General features: G+C 45.7%; 1 protein-coding gene across 6 annotated transcripts in view; it reads left to right on the top strand.

The window, feature by feature from the left end:
• The window catches only part of LOC8041098 (sec1 family domain-containing protein 2), a 40,265-nt gene that overhangs the window by 17,511 nt on the left and 4,187 nt on the right, over positions 1-18,567 (top strand). For all 6 annotated transcript variants that reach the window (XM_040215422.3, XM_040215421.2, XM_040215423.2 and 3 more), the window contains 8 exons: positions 1,997-2,175; positions 4,477-4,573; positions 8,808-8,926; positions 9,113-9,310; positions 12,923-13,022; positions 13,576-13,645; positions 14,366-14,477; positions 17,311-17,466. In XM_040215422.3, coding sequence (XP_040071356.1) covers positions 1,997-2,175; positions 4,477-4,573; positions 8,808-8,926; positions 9,113-9,310; positions 12,923-13,022; positions 13,576-13,645; positions 14,366-14,477; positions 17,311-17,466 — 1,031 coding nt within the window. The remainder of the gene's footprint in view (positions 1-1,996; positions 2,176-4,476; positions 4,574-8,807; positions 8,927-9,112; positions 9,311-12,922; positions 13,023-13,575; positions 13,646-14,365; positions 14,478-17,310; positions 17,467-18,567) is intronic.

Below are 18,567 nucleotides of genomic sequence, written 5' to 3'. Positions count from 1 at the left end.
CGCGTACGATTTCTTTACTAGGTGCGAATGTCGCCAAAGCGTGGTGCTTCCTGACTTCGACCCGGGAGTGCTTTTGCTAGAGAAAAATCGACAGCCAACTTTCCAACTTACAGTTTACCGGCTGTATTATTACTAAGGAAAGAGATCTACCAGAAAAGAGATGTCCCAGTAGCTCAGTAGGAAGGACATCCGGTTCCCACGTGGTGGGACCGGGTTCGATCCCCCGTGAAACTTTATTTTTTTTTCCCAAAACATTTTGCGATGTTTACATATGTTATTTTTTTTTTTACAATCATCACTGAAGAAACAAACAAAAAAATAACAAACAAATGTTATGGACGATACTTCGCTGAATTAAAGGGTATGGGATTTTCGTTTTGACACCTGCGAACTCGATGTAATCACTTTCCACAAAATGCAAGGAGCATATAAGTCAGGTAGCGTACGCTTTCCGAGGTGCCCGTAAATGTTCTACAGGAATTGCAGCCAGCCATTGGTCCCAATCCTGTTGATCTTTCGGAAACTCTGTCGCAGAAGGCCACTTTTTTTCGGATGCAGGACATGTGAGCCAGCTCTTCACGCAACATCTTGGGTGTATTCTTTTCGGAGCCGATCATGGAAATTCACCACGGGCACTCACTACTCATCTCCAACTCCTAAATGTACAAAACAACTCATCTTGGAGTACAGAACAACGAGCGGAACAAACATAACTGCAAAAGAATCGCAGGGCGAGCAGTTCCCGCACGCCGCATCGCACGCCGCATGTCGTGTCGTCTGCTACGGGGAGGAGAAAAAAAACACAAAAAAAAACGCACTGTCGGGTGTAGCCACGTGACTTCCGCCACTCACTCTCTTCTCTCCACTTCTCCGACCTCCGTCGGGTTTCGATTTCGGTTTCGAGCAGTTGCGTCTTTTGGCTTTATTAAAAGAATACGCTACTCTGTTGCAAAATATTAATTGGGTAGTCCTCCGACACCATAATAAAGCGCCTGGCAAAAAATAAAATTTTTTTTTTGGGGGGTGTCAGTGTCCTTTTAAGAGTGAAACACGATAGCATTATCGGGCATCGTTCGCAAAGCCGTCTCATATTAACCCTTGCTCGTTCCCAAAGCCTGTGTGCATGGCCTAATCCGTAGTGTCACGTGTGACATCTTGTCACATGACACATGACGTCGCGTGTGCCTATAACATGACCCTATCAACCCGCTAAATTTGGTGTGATAACTTTCTGCTAAATTTGGTGTGAAACTTTTCTGCTAAATTTTGAGGGAAAATTTAGCAGGTCGATCGGGTCATGACGTCACACCCAAGTGTGACCTCACATGTGGCGGCATGCATTGCATTATGAAATTTTAAGATCCCGCCGACGCTAAATTTTTTGCGGCGCAAGCTCCTAAACGCTATCGCAAATAGACTCCCTTTCAAAACTGTGCGCCATCAATTACCCGAGTTCGCCATCGTTCGGGCACGCACCCTAGGCATACACGGGCTGCGTCAGTGTTCGGCATGCACTCTGCACGGCTCAGATCGAGAATGAGTGCCTTTGGCAAGGACTCGGATCCGATCGGGTGCCTCGTTCCCGAGAAATGGCGGCCACCAATGTTGCTCGATAGGGTTTTGAAAAGTCTCTTTTAAAATAGTTTTTGTTCCCTCCTCCTCCGAGCTCAAAGGATAATAAAGGAGCGAGGGACCGGACTGAGCGGGGAAAACAGCACTTCATATGCTTCAAAACATAAAACTGTTCTCGTCCGCTTTTTTTTTTCCACTAAGTAGTAGTACACTGACAATGAAAATAGGAAGCTTCCAGAGGTGGCATGACGTCCTTTAGAAGTGAAGCCAGAAGTGTGGAGGGACGCGGTCCCAACGATAACCCAAAACCAAGAGACGCTATTGGACGAAAAGGAAAGCTGTCCCTCCACACTTCTGGCTTCACCTCCAGTGGCCTCATCGCCTCCAGAAGGTTCGTACCTCCATGACACTGACGAATGAACAGGGAGCAGAGTCGAGAGTCTCCCTGGTGCTTGTGGACCGGACCCTGGACATGGCAGGACCGCTGACCTCGTCGTGCGAGTCCCTGCTCGACCGGCTGGCGAGGGTGCTGCCAACCTGGCCAGGCCACAACCTGGATGTGTGCGTGGACATGCGCCTCCTCTGCTCCTCTCCTTCCGTTGAGTGAGTGCCAGAGACGGGCATGTATTCTCTGCATCATTGATTCAAAGAGATGAGAGTGTGCGGGGACGTAGGAGCGCTGAGCTCTGATCGGAAGCGTTAGTGGGTGGATGCAAGGGCTAGCTGCCTGTGCTCTTACCCACTGTATCCCTCGAGTGACAGCAAACGAAAGCGTCGTCTGCTCCTCGCACAGCGTCACATGTTGGAACACCGAACGCATTCGAAGAGTGAAGAGCTACAAAGGCAACCGGCCTGTGCGTCTACCTGCTATTCCTTCCAGTCTGAGCTCGACACTCTGCTGTTCCTGTGCACTCTCATCTCCTCTTGCCCCGTGAGTTCTCTCCGCATACTCCGTTCACTCCTAAGCCGACAGTACGGTGGAAGCTGTGTGCTTGCCGAACCGGTCGCCGGCCTTCTTTTGTCACCTGACCCTGCTCTCTGTGCGTGGGTATGGGCAGGAGCGTGATCGCATGGCGAAGGATAGAAATATAACTGGTGCAGCGAGAACGTAGCTTTCACCGCACTGTCGGCTTAGGGGTGAACGGGGCATAGTTCTTGTATGCATATGTTGCGCAACACCATTCGTGCAAACAAAACACCCATGTTTTTTCCTCGCGGAATTCAGTCTCCAACATTGAATTTTACCACTGAGGTTTGTGCCACGCTTGGGCAGATTCCAGTGTACTTATTTTGATGATTGTGTTTGAGACATGAGAGAAGAAACTGGTGAAACCGAAGATGCTAACTGTGTCATGCTTTCTACCTATGCTTTTGGCTAAGCTAGGCGTTTTCAGTGGTGGTTTCTTAACTGTCACAACCGGTGAAAGCACCAAGGAATGCACGGAAGAGCTCTGGTGCATTTTAGCAGCTTTTGAAAAATGAATCTCGGACAGACCATAGTTCCCATGGCGTGTGCCGTGAGAACGAGTGGTCGCACTTTGTGGAAGGATCCTACGAATTTAAGGTATCACTAATGCTTGGGCTTGAAGCTGCAATCTGCACTCAGGTTCTGACCATATATAAACAGTCACGCTCATTTCCCAGCATGGGTTACCTTTCCAGTTCAGTTGTCATTTGCTCCTCGTAATTCCCCGAGCGCTTTCCCTAAATGACAGCGATTGGCTGCTGTGCGCTGTGCAGGCATGTGGGCTTTGTCTCACGGCAAGCTCACTCAAAGCAAGATTCATCCGTTGACCGAATATGCAGAGCTGAAGACGCTTACGGCAACGAGAGACGCTGTCAGTTCGATGACGCATCACCACATTCTATTGGTGGATCGTTCAGAGTGGCTTCGAAATTCCGATATCACTTTTTGGCTGCCAGACTCTTATCCCCCTCGTTGATACTAGAGCCACACGTGGTCGCGTACCAAGCTCCCCCGCAGTGTTACGGAGGAGTTCCGTGACCAGTAGCATGTTGAAGGTTTCTGACCCTGCTAAAGTTCTGAATGTAAGTGCTAGTATTACTAAATAAATGAGTAGGTCAACCTATAGGATGGTAATCTTGCTATTTCTAAAGCAGAACTGTCGAGGGATTGGCTTGGAATCGGACAATGTCATTGTTAGATAATTAAAAATCACCCTGGAACGATATCTAAAAAGGGCATAAGCGATAATTTAGACTGCCATAATACAGCAGCTCAACCCGGCAAGAGGAGTATACACGTTTGCAAGTCCGGCTTGAGGGCGCTGCCATCTTGCTCGCTGGGGTGCGCTTGGACGCATCCTAATCCGATTACAAAGCCTTGCTAAGGCGTCATAATCGTAAAGATGGCGGCGCCCTGAGACCGCACTTGCAAACAAGTATAGATATTTTCACATTTTTATTCTGTTGAAGCAATTGCAGAGTGGCAAGACTTCCAGAGTGCGTTGTTAACTTCTCTATCAAATGTGATTTAAATTTTTCATTAAAACATCTGTTTTCCCAATAAAAAAATTAAAAAATATGTCATTAAAAGTTTGAATGTATACCACTGGTGTTAATTTTTTATATATTCAATTTTTATATGTGCAAAGTTGAGCTGATATTGTATTATGCTTTCCTTTTGTTGTGTTCATCTGCTTTTTAGCTTTGTGCAATTTTTTTTTGTCGCAACATTGGTGCAGTTGTGTAAATATCTATCAACCTCTCCTGCAATGGCCTTCAAGAGAAGGCCAACAGTATTGATAAATGAATCAAATAAGTAAATGCACGTGTGGGGAGACCAGAAGTTGCAGCCGATAGGCGAGAACGGGGTCGAGGTTAGAAATCGAGTGCGTATGTTTTATTTTACCAAGTCTGCACTGACCCATCCCTGTCTCTCAGGGAGGATGTTCCATCAGAGGCGGCAGTGTATCCCGGGTGCCTTGCTCACGAAGATTCCAGGCTGGCAATGCACCACCTTGTGAGCACCAAACATAAGGCAAGGATGGAGATTTATTGTTTGCTGAGAAATCGTTTCTTAACTAGCATTTAGGATGCACTGTGTTTTATAAATAGGGTTCAGATCTTTTTTTTTTGTTCAGATATGTTGTTTTTTTTAGAAGGGGGAAGGGGAGTTTTTTTGTTTTTTTTTTACATGTTTGGTGTTTAGTTTTAGTGTCGGACAAAAGTCTGGCTTTTATCTGGGCATACGTCAAAGAAAATAGGACATGGCCACAGGATTCTCCAACCCCCAGAGAATGTGTATGTGACCTAAATATTTGGAAAACTCCCCAGTACTAGTAAGAGAAGGAAATGAAATGAGGGTGGTTTTATAAGATGAAGCAGCCCCGCAGACATTTCAGTACAGGGTATAGGTACAGGTACAGGGAATAGTTTTTACAATAAACGCTAGAGGCTCAGCTGGCGCTAGTGTCTACAGGACTTCCGGTTTCAAATTGAAGAAGACAGCAAACAGTCTACTTTTCCAGTCTTCCTGTGTATTCCTGTGAGAAAATTTGTGATATTCTCCATAGCACCATATATTTTCTTCTTATATTTTTCTCTTTGCCAGGGAATAATAGAAATCAGCGTAGTTTCTTTACTCGTAACGGGTACTATGTAGTAATGAACAGAATGTAAGCGCGCAAGTGAGCTGGTGTATATCAAACATTTTAGTGAAACCCAAGACTGAGGTTTTGACAGATGATGACAAAGAAGAGAAGAACGACAAGGAAAAGAAGAACATTCTCCTTCTCTTCCTTTTGTCGTCTATCGATACCTCAGTTTTGGTTTTCTCTAAAATGTTTACTGTGTAGCTTTATTCGCATTATAACAGTGTAATTTATTTAGTTAATCGTGTTTTTTTTATTACTGAGCGAAGTTTAAGTTAGCAAAAATTCAGACCCATGTCTTTGTTGTACATCATATGTCAACATAAGCTATTAATTCAAGCAAAAAGCACAATTAAAAAGCAAAAAGAGCAAGAAAGAACAAAAACACTCGGTTACTGTTTTATTTTGATTATTCATGCACAGTTAGTTTCTAATCCAGTATGCGTTCTTTGTCGTCTGTTTTGATTGTTTGATTTGGTATATATTAGCATCCTTTTGGTTTTGGTTTTTTGTTAATCTGATTCACTCTTTGTGCTTCGTAGCATTCACTATATGGGTAAATATGTGCCCTATATTAGCATTCTGCAACGTCAACATGTATTATACATGTGTCTTGGGCTATCTAAGCGCGGTTTTCGACGCCATGATTTCTAAGCAAAACCCTCCGACACATATTTTTGTACATCCGATTGTAAAACATTCCAAACTTTTTATTTTGTCACAGCACTAAGCAATATTTCCTCTTGTAATCGAGCTTGAAGAGAAAATGCATTTGCATTTTTCCATAGGAATGTATTACCGGAAGTCAAATTTAGACTGGTTGCTGTCCGCTTCAAAATGCAACAGCACCAAGGGGGGGGGGAATAGAAGGGTAGGAGAGGGCATGACGTCGGCCGCGTAGCCTCCACAAGCCATGCTCCCTTGACGCCTCGCCTCTTTCTCATTTTCCTCCTTACTCTCCTCACTTACCATGCCAACGTGACCACATCACGTGACCGTAGCTAGCCTTCGTCTAGCGCGCACAAGCCTGCAAGGAATCCTTCTACAATCAACCATCTATCTCACACGTGACATGTCACGCGCACCAGTTGCCATAAAATCTACGGTCACATTGGCCACAACATTGTTTAAACTTTTTATCACTAGGCTTCACCAATATTGCCACGTGCCCCTTTACACTAGTGCCACATGAGCCTCTAGAGTTTATCGTAAATTCTATGGTGCAGGTTACAGGCCAACACAAAGTAAAGATGTAGGTGAAGATTTATTTTCATAAGTGAAATTTTTTTGTGTGTTTTGTTTTTTTTATTTAGAAGCAGCTTTAATTTGGGGCTTCTTTGTTTTTTCCGAGTTTGGTAAAACCAACTTGGGAGTTACTTTTGGGGTTTGTCGGTATATACAGTCGACTAATTTTTCGGGCACTATAATTTAGTTGTCTGATATTTTGAACCTAAAGCAGGAACTGTGACCTACTCGATAGAAATGGTGCATATTCACAACCGGTGTTTCAGACAGCTGGAAGTCTGAAAGTTTGATTTTTCGGACAAAACCGTCACGAGCGATCAGTGGGAAACACCACCGAGAAGCCACCTTTTTAGATTCTGTGTTGGCCACACATGGATTGGCTTGGTTTGGCAGCGCCATTTGGGTACTCCTGCTAGGTGTCGCTGTGCTACAAAAAAAAGAAAAATTATCTCTAGCTGCACATTATTATTTTTAATATTGTTACCATTTTGCTTTGTTCATTCACCATTCTGCTGTCGTGGACTTGCACCTTTATCTCGTCTCGGTGAATCATGTTTTCGGACTACGGTGGCTTGGACGTCATGGCCCCATCTGTTCTGCCGCCGCGAAGTGTCGCCAAGAAGCGCAAAAAGTACTCGACCATAATGCCAGAAAAGAAGGCAGCTATTCTCAAGCTCATAGAAAGTGGCCAAACGCAAGCGGGGGCGTAACCTGAAGCAAGGCACTATTGATGGCTTTTTTAAGCTCGCTTCAGCGCGAGACACATGCGCGAAAAATCCATCCGATCCGACGTCTGATCTGGCAGTACGACTGCCTGGTCCGAAAAATTTGGTCGCTTCAGACGTCGGATCGGTGATCTGACATGCTTCCAACGCGCCAGATAGTTTCGCACGGCGGACGGATTGTCGGATGCGTCCAGCCAATGGCAGCACAGCTAGCGCGAACGTCATGATGACGTACTGGGTCTGTCAGGACGAACAAGAAAACGGGACGGGCGACGGGAAGCCGGACGCGTGCATCCCGCTGACCCATTCGAGAAAGATGGCCCCGGCAAAGAATGCACGCGCCAACGAGAACGAGCTTCTAACTTCGCTTGTGTCAGCTAAACCGTCAATCTGGGACCAGAGTTCTGTGAACGCGAACCCCCGCTGGAGTGCTTGGATCTCCTGGGCGGAGCTGAACGGATTGTCGTGTTCGCATCCAAGGTCGGAAGCGTGTGTCTGAAACTGTCGCTTGCGGTGATTCGGAGTGGCGTTCGGACTGTCGGATCGGACGTCGGATCGGACGATTTTGCCGTCCATGTGTCTCGCACTTTAGACATAATAACGGCAAGTTTTTTAATCTGCTGATTTTTCTGACGTTTTTTCGGTCGTCGACTCGGTGTTTCTTATGCCGTGAAACAAACTGGAAAAATCGGTGCCTGCACGTGGAAAGCTCAAACTTTTACCGAACGCGAGTTTACCTTATCTTGAGAGTTGCCCCACCCCCGAAAGATAACCCGTTCCCTATTTTTGGCACGATTTGCTATTTCTTTGAAAACATAGAGAGATAGCCCACTTCTTATAATTGCAGGGCCCTGGTCAATGCTGACCTCAGCAGAAAACGTGTTACTTGGCCACGACGGAAGATATGCAAACATTGCTAACTGGGAAGGGCAGTCATCTTCGGTTCATCGCCCCTCCCTCCAATCACAAGTTTCATGAATGAAACTTGTGATTTTTTTATTGCACACCAAAAGTTAGTTAACTCCCTATTTTTACCCGATTTGCTTTCGATTTTAGGTGGGCTATTTCTTGCGATATTACGGTAAGTGGGGGATTTTACCTCGTGAAATTTCGAGGCATAATTCTCTTCCTGTAGAAAGTTAGACCAAGCAACTTGCCAGCGTTAACAGGGGTACGTTCGCAGATGACCGAGTTGGCGACGAACATAACTTGTGCCACCATCTCCCAATAGGTGCAGCGAGCAGACAGCAGAGTGTGTCTCTCTCGCCGCACCTGCGAGGAGACGACGGCGCAAGTTACATTGAATGCCAACTTGGTCGTCTGCGAACATGTCCGCCATTCACTTTGGCAAGTTTGTCGGTCAAATTTATCATGAGAAGAGAACTATACCTTGAAATTTCCCAGGCTAAAGTTCACCACCTAAATGCACATTCCGCAAAAGCCTGAGTTTTCTATGGTTAGGCGCCAATCTTCCCGGTTTGTTTTTCCACGTAATAAACACTGGCCGCCCTATGCATACTGAAAACGTGGAACCTATTTCTAAAGCGCGGAATGTTGTTGCTGTAGCGTTTGGCAAAAAACAAACGTTGATGAGCTGTCTTCCCTCCCTTCGCGGGTGTCAACTCGGTTGTGCGCACGTTGTTCTAAACAGGAGTGCTTGATGGAACTGAACCGGCTGCTGGTGGACGTTGCGCTGAAGCAAGGAGTGCGCCTGGACGTCTCTGGCCGGCTGACGCCCGAACTGCTGAAGAAGAGGGTCCTTCAGCTCAGGCAAGGCTCATCGGGTGCACCTCGCTTCTCCGCGCCGTATCTCTGAATCCTCTTTTGACGCGGCGGGAAGCCACCCGAGTAATGCCTCGGACGAATTCTCGCAGCCACGACGCATTTGCGTTCAGTTCGAGTTGAAGTCGCCGAAAAGACGGGATAGTGGCCAACCGCGTTCGTTTTCCTCCCCAGGCGGGACGGCGGAGACGTTGCCCTTTGGCTGGGCCTGGTCCAGCAGGTGCTGGGGGTGGCCCAGGCGATGCTGAGTCCCTCCTACGCCCGGCTAGAGGAGCTGCTGAGCACAGAGAAGGTGCTCGTGCAGAACGCTGCCGTCTCCGGCAACGCAGCCTGCCGGAGCCTGGTCCAGCTCTTGCGCTCCAGGAAGACAACGTAAGTGGTCGCCATCGCTGTGGTGCCCACAATGCATCTTTGACCGGTGTGCTTGGCGTCCGATCCCGCCCGTGCATCAAAAATGGTCCCGAACTGGCAACAGATTACATCGCAGATCCTGGTGTGTCATGTTCTCGGACATCACAATCCTGGCAATCGGTACTAGGAATGCCAGCGAAAAAGGCGAGGTTTTCCATCATCGCAGCGTCCCATCTCACATCTATTTCGGTTTCCTTCGACCGTCTGGTTACAGAGCGATTGGCAGTGGAACAGGCACTGCCCTTTCCAATGACGGCAAGAAATGATGCAACGCCTTAAAGGGACACTGACACCCCCCAAAATTTTTTTTTCATTTTTTGCCAGGCGCTTTATTATGGTGTCGGAGGACTACCCAATTAATATTTTGCAACAGAGTAGCGTATTTTTTTAATAAAGTCAAAAGACGCAACTGCTCGAAACCGAAACCGAAACCCGACGGAGATCGGAGAAGTGGAGAGAAGAGAGTGAGTGGCGGAAGTCACGTGGCTACACCCAACTGTGCGTTTTTTTTGTTTTTTTTCTCCTTTTTGTAGCAGACGACACGACATGCGGCGTACGGGAACTGTTCGCCGTGGCGTGCGCTTCTTTTGCAGTTATGTTTGTTCCGCTCGTTGTTCTGTACTCCAAGATGAGTTGTTTTGTACATTGAGGAGTTGGAGATGAGTAGTGAGTGCCCGTGGTGAATTTCCATGATTGGCTCCGAAAAGAATACACCCAAGATGTTGCGTGAAGAGCTGGCTCACATGTCCTGCGTCCGGAAAAAAAAGGGCATTGTGCGACAGAGTTTCCGAAAGATCAACGGGATCGGGACCAATGGCTGGCTGCAATTAATGTAGAACATATACGAGCACCTCGGAAAGCGGACACTACCTGATTTATATGCTCCTTGCATTTTGTGGAGAGTGATTACATTGAGTTCGCAGGTGTCAAAAAGGAAATCCCATACCATTTAATTCAGCGAAGTGTCGTCCACAACATATCTTTGCTATTTTTTTGTTTGTTTCTTCAGTGATAATTGTAAAAAAAAATATGTAAACATCAAAAAATATTTGAAAAAAAAAATAGGTTTCACGGGGGATCGAACCCGGCCCTACCGCGTGCGAAGCGGACGTCGTTCCCACTGAGCCACTGGAGCATTTCTTCAATGGTAGATCTGTTTCCTGACTAATAATTCAGCCGGTAAACTGTAAGTTGGAAAGTTTGCTGCCGATTTTCCTCTAGCAAAAGCACTCCCGGGTCGAAGTCAGGAAGCACCACGCATTGGCGACATTCGCACCTAGTAAAGAAATCGTACGCGTGCATATTCAACTCGAAGTAGACACGTCGTGCTTGACGTTTACGCGAGCAATGTCTTCAGCCACGAGAAGGGAGCGACGTCTCGGCGACGTCTTCGTGCAAATCGGCTTGGTGGTCGGGCGTGTCGTACGGGATGAATACCACTTCTTTTGATCAGTCCCAAATTTCTCTTTTAAAAGTAGACAGAATTCGCCGGTACCGCGAACGACAGTTCTGAAATAGAGGTCCCACGCCCGTCGTCCGCTGCCATCGCCGTTCCCGCGAGTCCCACGATACGCGAAACGACGAACGCACAGAATGCTTCCGGTTGTCTGTGGAACTTTTTTTTTCAATCAACGTATTTGCAGCTTTTTAGAAGCCACAAAAAATGGGTTTCATATTTTTTTCTATTTTTAATATTGAGCGTGTGTTTTCAGTGACCCACGACTTTGATTAAATTTGGTGGTCGCATCGATACCTTAGAAAACGGCCCGTGACCGCGGAAAAGAGAGTGAGCGAGACTCGAACCTGCCAGTTCTTGATCGGCGGTTTTCGGGCGGAAAGAAACCGAATTTCGAGCCGCAAATTTTGTTCTGGGTAGTTGAGCTCTCATATGTCACGTACAACTAAAAACCTCGGCGAGCATAAATACCCTGTCAGTGTCCCTTTAAAGGGGTAGGGAAACGAAATTTCAGCGCTCATTTTCTGGCTTTAATGTGTTGCATGTTGCACCCTAACCTCAAAAACACCAGTCTTCCGTTGAAAAGCATAAGAAAACTAATTTTAAAGCTAAATAAACAATCTTCAATGTGCACCTGGTGGATGCATGCGGAGCCTATTTGGGAGGTAGTCTAGCAACGTTGTCGAAACTGCTACGTAGTCGTGACGTAGCAGTTTCCTTCGGAGCAGCGCCGCTCTTTGGTATTTCAACATTTTCCTTCTTAGCTTTCCTCCTCAACTCACAAGTCGCGCATTGTACCAAACGGTTCGAGAAGACGGAAAGGAAGCACTCCCCTCTTTCTCGGACCCTCGTTCGTGCAACCGGACATAGCCATTCTCCCCCTAGAAGATTAGCACGTCGCTCAAAACTCGAACAAAAGTTGCTTTCCCCACCTCGTTCAGCCCTAAGGTGACAGTGTTGTGGAAGCTACGTGCTCCTTGGGCCAGCCACACACTCGTCACCCCACGGGCACTTTGAGCGGCTCGGTTGTAACACGCTGACGCTATTGACACCATCACAACGCTGACAACGCCACCAAGGGCAAAGCTGATAACCACGCCTGCCTTGCTACTCCACGAACACGGGAAATCTTTTCTTTCTGTTTTTGTTTGCGCCGGATATCCCATGACGCATCGCGCTCTCCGTTCGCTTCTCTTCGAGCGCTTGCTCGAGTGCACCGTTTGGAACGAAAAATATGGCCAATCGTTCAAAATACAAACGCGCAATTATCATTTACGGTTATTATACGTCATGCTTGACTCATTTCCGAACGAAATCTGAATATTTCAGTTTTTGTTTCCGTACCCCTTTAAAGGTGTCGTGAGGCGGAAACCACGGGTGCACTTTTGAGGAAGCAGTAAACGCCTAGCAACCATAAATTGAGAAGCGGTATCGAAGAACCTCATATTTAGAGAGCAGCACCCCGAGAATTGGGCACGTATGGTTACTTTGTACTTGGTTGTGTCTGCACACAAAATTGTAGGTTGTTAGTGTGTAAACCCTCAGAATTTTACTCACACTGTAGCAGCAGTGTGTCAGGAACGTGTTCCTGCCTGTATTCCTATAAATTAAAGTTAATTGGGCTAAATGTGCGCAAGCAGGTTGGTTCGCAAGATATTCTCGGGTTTTCAAAACAAGACAGCGCAGCTGAAATGCCTCGTTGGGATGAAGTGTTGCTAATACAGTAATGGGTAATTCCAGTATCTAAAAAATCACGAGTGTGTGCCTGGCGCATCATACTACTATTTATATAAACAAAAAAGAATATCTTTGTTTTATTGCTTGTTGGCGCGCACGTTTTCACATGATCGTGGGAGCATCGGGCCAGTTAAAATGATATAGGCTTTCGATAAGCACAGGTGAACACGTACAATCGGGTTAATAATATTGCTACTATTCGCTTATTTGTATTCTTAAGTTCAGTGCCTCGCATAGTGTGCTCGTATTACAACGTACTAATTGTCACACCTCCATTTTTGTATCAGCTATTTTCCTCTTCCCCCAAAACAGTGACCACACTGAGCGAGCCTACACTGCTTCAGCCAGGACTGCTCCCTTCTGCTTTCCTTTTACTTTAGGGGTCTCCGGTTAGAGGATGTCCTGGTCTTGCTGACGCTGCTCTACTCGCTGCTCGGAGACAAAACCCTGGGAGGAGCGACCGAACGACGCACGCTCAAGGTACACGCCTTAACGTGTCTTCTACACTCTGTTTCGCCGTCACTTGATGAACAGCGAAGGCCGCGATCCCGGTGAGCTATTCGGTGCGTCAGAAGGAGACACGTGACTGTACTCCCTCTCACGAGTTGTGCGCAGTGCTGTCAAAGCCACAAGCGAGAGAGGGAGGACAGCCGCTTTTGTATGAATACTGAGTGGGGAGCTAATCTCCAAGGGGGACGAAAGCCACATCCTGGACGCATGTAAGGGCGTCCAGGTGGGCACAAGGAGAGTTCCTCCCTTCCCTTTCCTCTGACTGGTTGGGTTACGCACTCGTCTCTACACCTTTGATAAGAGTTGTCACCTGCTTTGCCTTCATTGCTCTGATGGGATTCGAGGGAAGCTGTCGCGTTCGCTCTTTGCCAACTCACGGTGAGACGGTGTATAGGGTCGTGCTGTCTTGTGCGCCAAGACCCACTCCGCACGCTTTTCTTAGGGCAAATTACATCTGTTGTTTGAGATTGTACATTTCTTTCATCCATTTTATTGGTCTTCAACGGGCCTTTCTTGTTTCCAGGCTGAAATTGTCGCTGCTATTTACCAGGCTGCATCGGAGAACGAGCTTCCTGCATTCCTGCAGAATCTCGGTGAGCTCGGGTGGGTTTTTCACATGTAGATGTTCATCTCTGGCAATATGGAGAGTGACGTCGGTTTGAGGCTGTGACGTCTGCTCTCGGTTGTTTGTCCCAAAACAGCTTGAGCGTTCCATTTTACTTTAAAAGTTCAGAACTGCAGAGATGAGATATGTAGCGGGATATGGAAAGAATCATGCACAGAATGGCAACTCACCATTTTTTAGTCCCGTCCGGAAGCCGACTCTGACAATGACAGCTCACTGCAGGATCACTATTCCGTGATATGTGATCATATTGCTAGAAATCTTGCATGTTCCCAAATATTCAGTCTTTAGTTCAAGTTCCAGATATGCCTTTGGTGCCTTCTGCATTGATGCCCAACAGTAACTGGCTCAGCTTACGTATTTTCTGTTCACGCCCAAGCGAAGTGTGTGATGAAATCTGTACGTCGGTCGAACCAGTCAACCAACAACTCTGCTTCATTTGACTGCCTTCTTCATAAACAGAACGCACGGCAACATTTGACACAAGATATGGCCAATTATTTTGGCCTGCTTGCAACTTGTACAACAGTTATTGGTTGCATAAATTATAGTGGCCCCCCCCCCCCCCCCGCCCCCCCATTTCCGGTAGTCGCCCATTAACAATCTCGCACAACGGGACAACCGCTGTGCATTGTGCTCCGACTGGTCGCCGCTTCTCCTTCATGATGTGCTCGCACCCTGTTGACAGCCTCCAGCAACGAGAAAGGCCTCGACGAAAACGAAGTTATCCAGGCAGTTGACCAGATGCTTAACACCCTGCGGTCCCTCGGACTTGCCAAGGAGCAGCTGAAAAAGTACAGGTAAGGCTAAAAGTGGTAGTTGCCTTAGATTGCACAGAGCAATGTAGATGGGGGGCTATAGCAGTGCCCATACTTGTGTAGTATTTCAATTACAGTAATGGAATTACTGTAATTGAATTAGTTTTCCTGGTAATTTGTAGTTGTAATAATTACTTTTGGCTAAAAGTAATTGTAATTTAATTATTTTCTAGCATCAGTAATTGCTAAATTTCAGGCACAATTACAATTACTTTTGCAAGATTTTGCGGCGGCGGCGCTTCTCCCCCCTGGCGACGACAGCACAGCCAAAGCGACAGTGGAGAGAGTGTCTCCCAACCTGCTCAAAAAAAAGGGAAAAGAGGGATGGGAAAGAGTGGCTGGGATAGAACGGAATGAAGGATTTTGTAGACTGTAAAACGATTTAATGAAGAATTTGAGAAATAATTTGATAAATGAGGGCTACATTCGCATCCGTTTTCGTTCCTGTCGTAGTTGAATCTGACTCTTCGTCTCGTTCGCTTCCCGCTGCTCCTGTTTCTAGGGGTCTTTCTTATTTCTCATTCCCACACGGGGGCATCGGGGGTCGAAGTCGAGCTGGTTGGCTCCGATCACATCATCCGGTCGAGGCGGGGAGGTTCGAGGTTCTCCTTACGCGTCTTCGCCGCTAGCATATTCGCTTACATATTTCAGTTAAGGTTGGAGATTTTTTTGTTCATGAAATTATTCTCTTTTCTTTATGAGTTTTTCATGTCCTTCTCCTCTATCTCGTATGTTGGTACCACTAACAGTAAGTCGTGCTACTCTAACATCGAGGCAAAGAAGCAAAGAAGCAGCAGGTCTCATTAACACGACTCACCCTGCCTTACTTCCAACTGTTGTTGCTACACTGCTCTTCCTTCTCCCAAACCTCGTCTACCTTTTTGTATAAATCTTCATTATTTAGTGTTCGCTCTACCTAACCCTTTCAACCGTTTGCCAGCCTGATTGGACGAGATTCCAAAACTTACAAACCGCGGCTTTAGACTGTAGGGAACTTGTTTTTACATTTGTTGTTCGTTGAAGGCTTCTTTTTTTATAGAGGGCTTGGCTTGCACTTGCATTGACTGTTGCATTGAGAACCTGCAACAGTCTTATGTACAATAGAAATGGAAAGGCTGCCGGGGCCTTGTTACGAAAAATTTGTTAAACAAATTAGCAGCAACTCTCCGCACCGTCTCTGAAAACAAATTCAACAAACCGAAAGGCGACCTCCAATTTGCGGAAACATTTGCAGGTAGGCAACTTTTTGGTCACTTTCAATAATACTTACAGTTACAAAAAAAAATAATAATGGCTCGTCTATATCTTCCAGCTGAAACACGCTCAAGTAGATCATGAAATCGAGGCGTCCAAGAGGCCGCAGTTTTGGAATAATTCGCGGATTCTAATTTTCGCGACGCGATGGAGTCGCAATATAGATTCCAATATGTTTACATTTTACCGGAATTGCTCGCGGGACTTATTTTTCGCGAATTGTAGGCGATTCGCGAAATTCGCGAAAATAAAGTCGTTTACAGTGTATCATGAATTTTTCGAGGTTCTTCTTGCCATGCTAAATTCAAATCGGTCTTCTTTATCAGACGCATAACATCGATACAATCATTGCTATCCTAATGATTAGCTACATGACGATCCTAAATTTATTATCTATCTCAGGAGCTTTTTGGGTGTTACCGTGCACTGAATTAACCCAGAATTCCTGGCAATAGATTTGCTGCTATTGTGACACTAGTTTTGTGGAAGCGACCACAGTTCGCGTGCTACGGTTACCCACATCCGGCATGTTACAAGTCCACAGACAGGGAGAGGCAGCGAATCATCGTGGCTGAAATGTTTTCGTAAGTTGTCGTATCCTTTAAATGTTTGACGTCGTGTACAAGTTTCTCTCATTAGTCATTTTTACGTGAGTTTTATGATACCAGTACTGTCACATATTTGTTTCCTTGTATTATTTTTAAGCTTATTTTTTGTTGGTTTGACTTGGATACCATTTGCATAAGCTCTAAGGAGATTCACCTCGCACCTGTGAATTTTGTCGCCATTTATTTTTATTTTTTGAGCATATAAGAATGCAGGAGTTCATTACTCCAAACTATTAAGTTCTATAATCCATTTAACAAATTTCATAAAAGGAAAGTACAGTGTGTGACAACTCGTTTACAGTTATATGGCCCAAGGGGGGGGTAATTACTTTTAAAAAGTAATTTGTAATTGCAATGAACTACTCTCGCGTAGTAGTAATTGTAATTGTTAAACTACTTTGGGAGCTAAGTAATTGTAATTGTAATTAAATTACATTTTGAAAGTAATTTACCCATGTATGGCAGTGCCGAAATCAGAAAAAGATAGAAAGCAAAGAAAAAAAAAGTGGCATTTTAAGCAGACTATTTCTATGAAAGCACTTGGCAGACTCAAAAGGTATTGTGTTTTTGTTTCCTTTTCTGTAACTATTTTGTGCCACTGTACCAACCCAAGACAGTATGTCATTTCTGTGTTTCCTTTCGCATGACAGATCATTGGACGAGGTTCCTTGAGTTCAAACATAACTGAAAAAGTATTTTGTGCTGCATCAACAAATCTTAAAAGGAGTCAAGCTACATTTTAATACTTCATGCATTTAGTGCACAGCTTCTGGCGTTAACACCACTGGTCATAAATGTATTTAATAGTTTCATAACCTAAACCTGGGGTGGTCAAACTGCCGCTTTCATGGGTTTCAGTTATCACTCAGTAGTTGTCCTGTGTACTGCTTTCGCTCATCTTTGTTTATTTGTGTGCTGTATTGTCTCTGGTCCGTCTGGTTCCTGGCCCATAGAGCCATCCTGGAAGACGGGGACCCCATGCAGCCAGCTATGTACAAGCCACTGCTAAAGCAGCTGCTGCAGGATATCTTCGACCCAGACGCAAAGGAGCTGCCTCACTTGGACCATCATTCGGGAGGGCTGGGCGACATGCTCAAGACTGGCTTCGGGTGAGGGTTCTCTGGTAAATCATTCATTCAGCCGTACCCGTTGCTTGCCGACCTGGTCGTGTGGCCCGTCTAGTTAGTTACTAGGCGATTGGCAAGGCACCTTCATTGTAGCATCCTTTTTTGTGGCTGTTGACAATTAAGTCAATGACTTCTGCTACAGCTAATTATCGTTCTTGTGGTTCTGGCTGAGGCCAACGCCCTGTTTACAAACAAGCCCGTACAAGTCGCTCCCACAGGTTCTAAACCAGTGGAGGCATGCGATTCGAATTCGTATGTTCGAGTATTCGCACACCCCTAGTTTTTAACTTTCGGTCTGCAATCGGAGCGCTTCTTGGCACCGTACCCCATGGAGAAATAGTGCGACCAACCTCTGCTGCGCTGTCCTCGTGCAACGCAGCAAAGGTTGGTTGCACTATTTCTCTACGAGTTGTGGTGCCGTCGGTGCCGAGAAGCGCTCCAATTGCAAACCGAAACTTAAAAACTTGTCAAAGTTGTGCGGTTTCTCACAAAGCCGTAAAATACAGCGTGTGCCTTCCATTGTTCTGCAATTTGTTGATTTAGAGTTTTTCGATAATGCTCAGCAAGATTCTAATTGAAAATATGTCCTTAAACTCAATATTTAAAAAATTAAAAACTTAATTATTCAAACTTTAATAATTTTCCTAAATAGTCCCCTCGCCTAGGACCAAAACAACAGAAGCCTTTTTTTTATGCGATTCGTTGCTTTTACTACATCGAATTTGTCCACCTTTCGTGAAACACTGTGTGTATATCTATATAAAGAGAGAGAGAGAGAAAAAGGAAGGTGAACTACACTATGCGACATGAGGCCCCAGATGACGCCCCCACACACCAGATATACTTCTCGAGCCCCTGTATAGGTTAATTATGATGATTTAATAAATGGATATAACTAATAGCTTGTGTGAAGTAGATTTCTCTCTTTGACATACACGCCAGAAAACTTGCCTGGAAATTGGAAAGTTCTTTCTCAATCTGAGAAAAGACAACTTTTATTGCCAGGCTTGACTGATGAGGGAAGGCTTTGCAAGCCCCTAGAATGCGTTTACAAGTCCCAAAAGGTTCACAGACCCCCCATTT

This window comes from Ixodes scapularis, unplaced genomic scaffold (assembly GCF_016920785.2).
Source record: "Ixodes scapularis isolate PalLabHiFi unplaced genomic scaffold, ASM1692078v2 PGA_scaffold3__209_contigs__length_174095766, whole genome shotgun sequence".
NCBI lineage: Eukaryota > Metazoa > Arthropoda > Arachnida > Ixodida > Ixodidae > Ixodes > Ixodes scapularis.
This window is presented reverse-complemented; position numbering and strand designations above follow the sequence as displayed.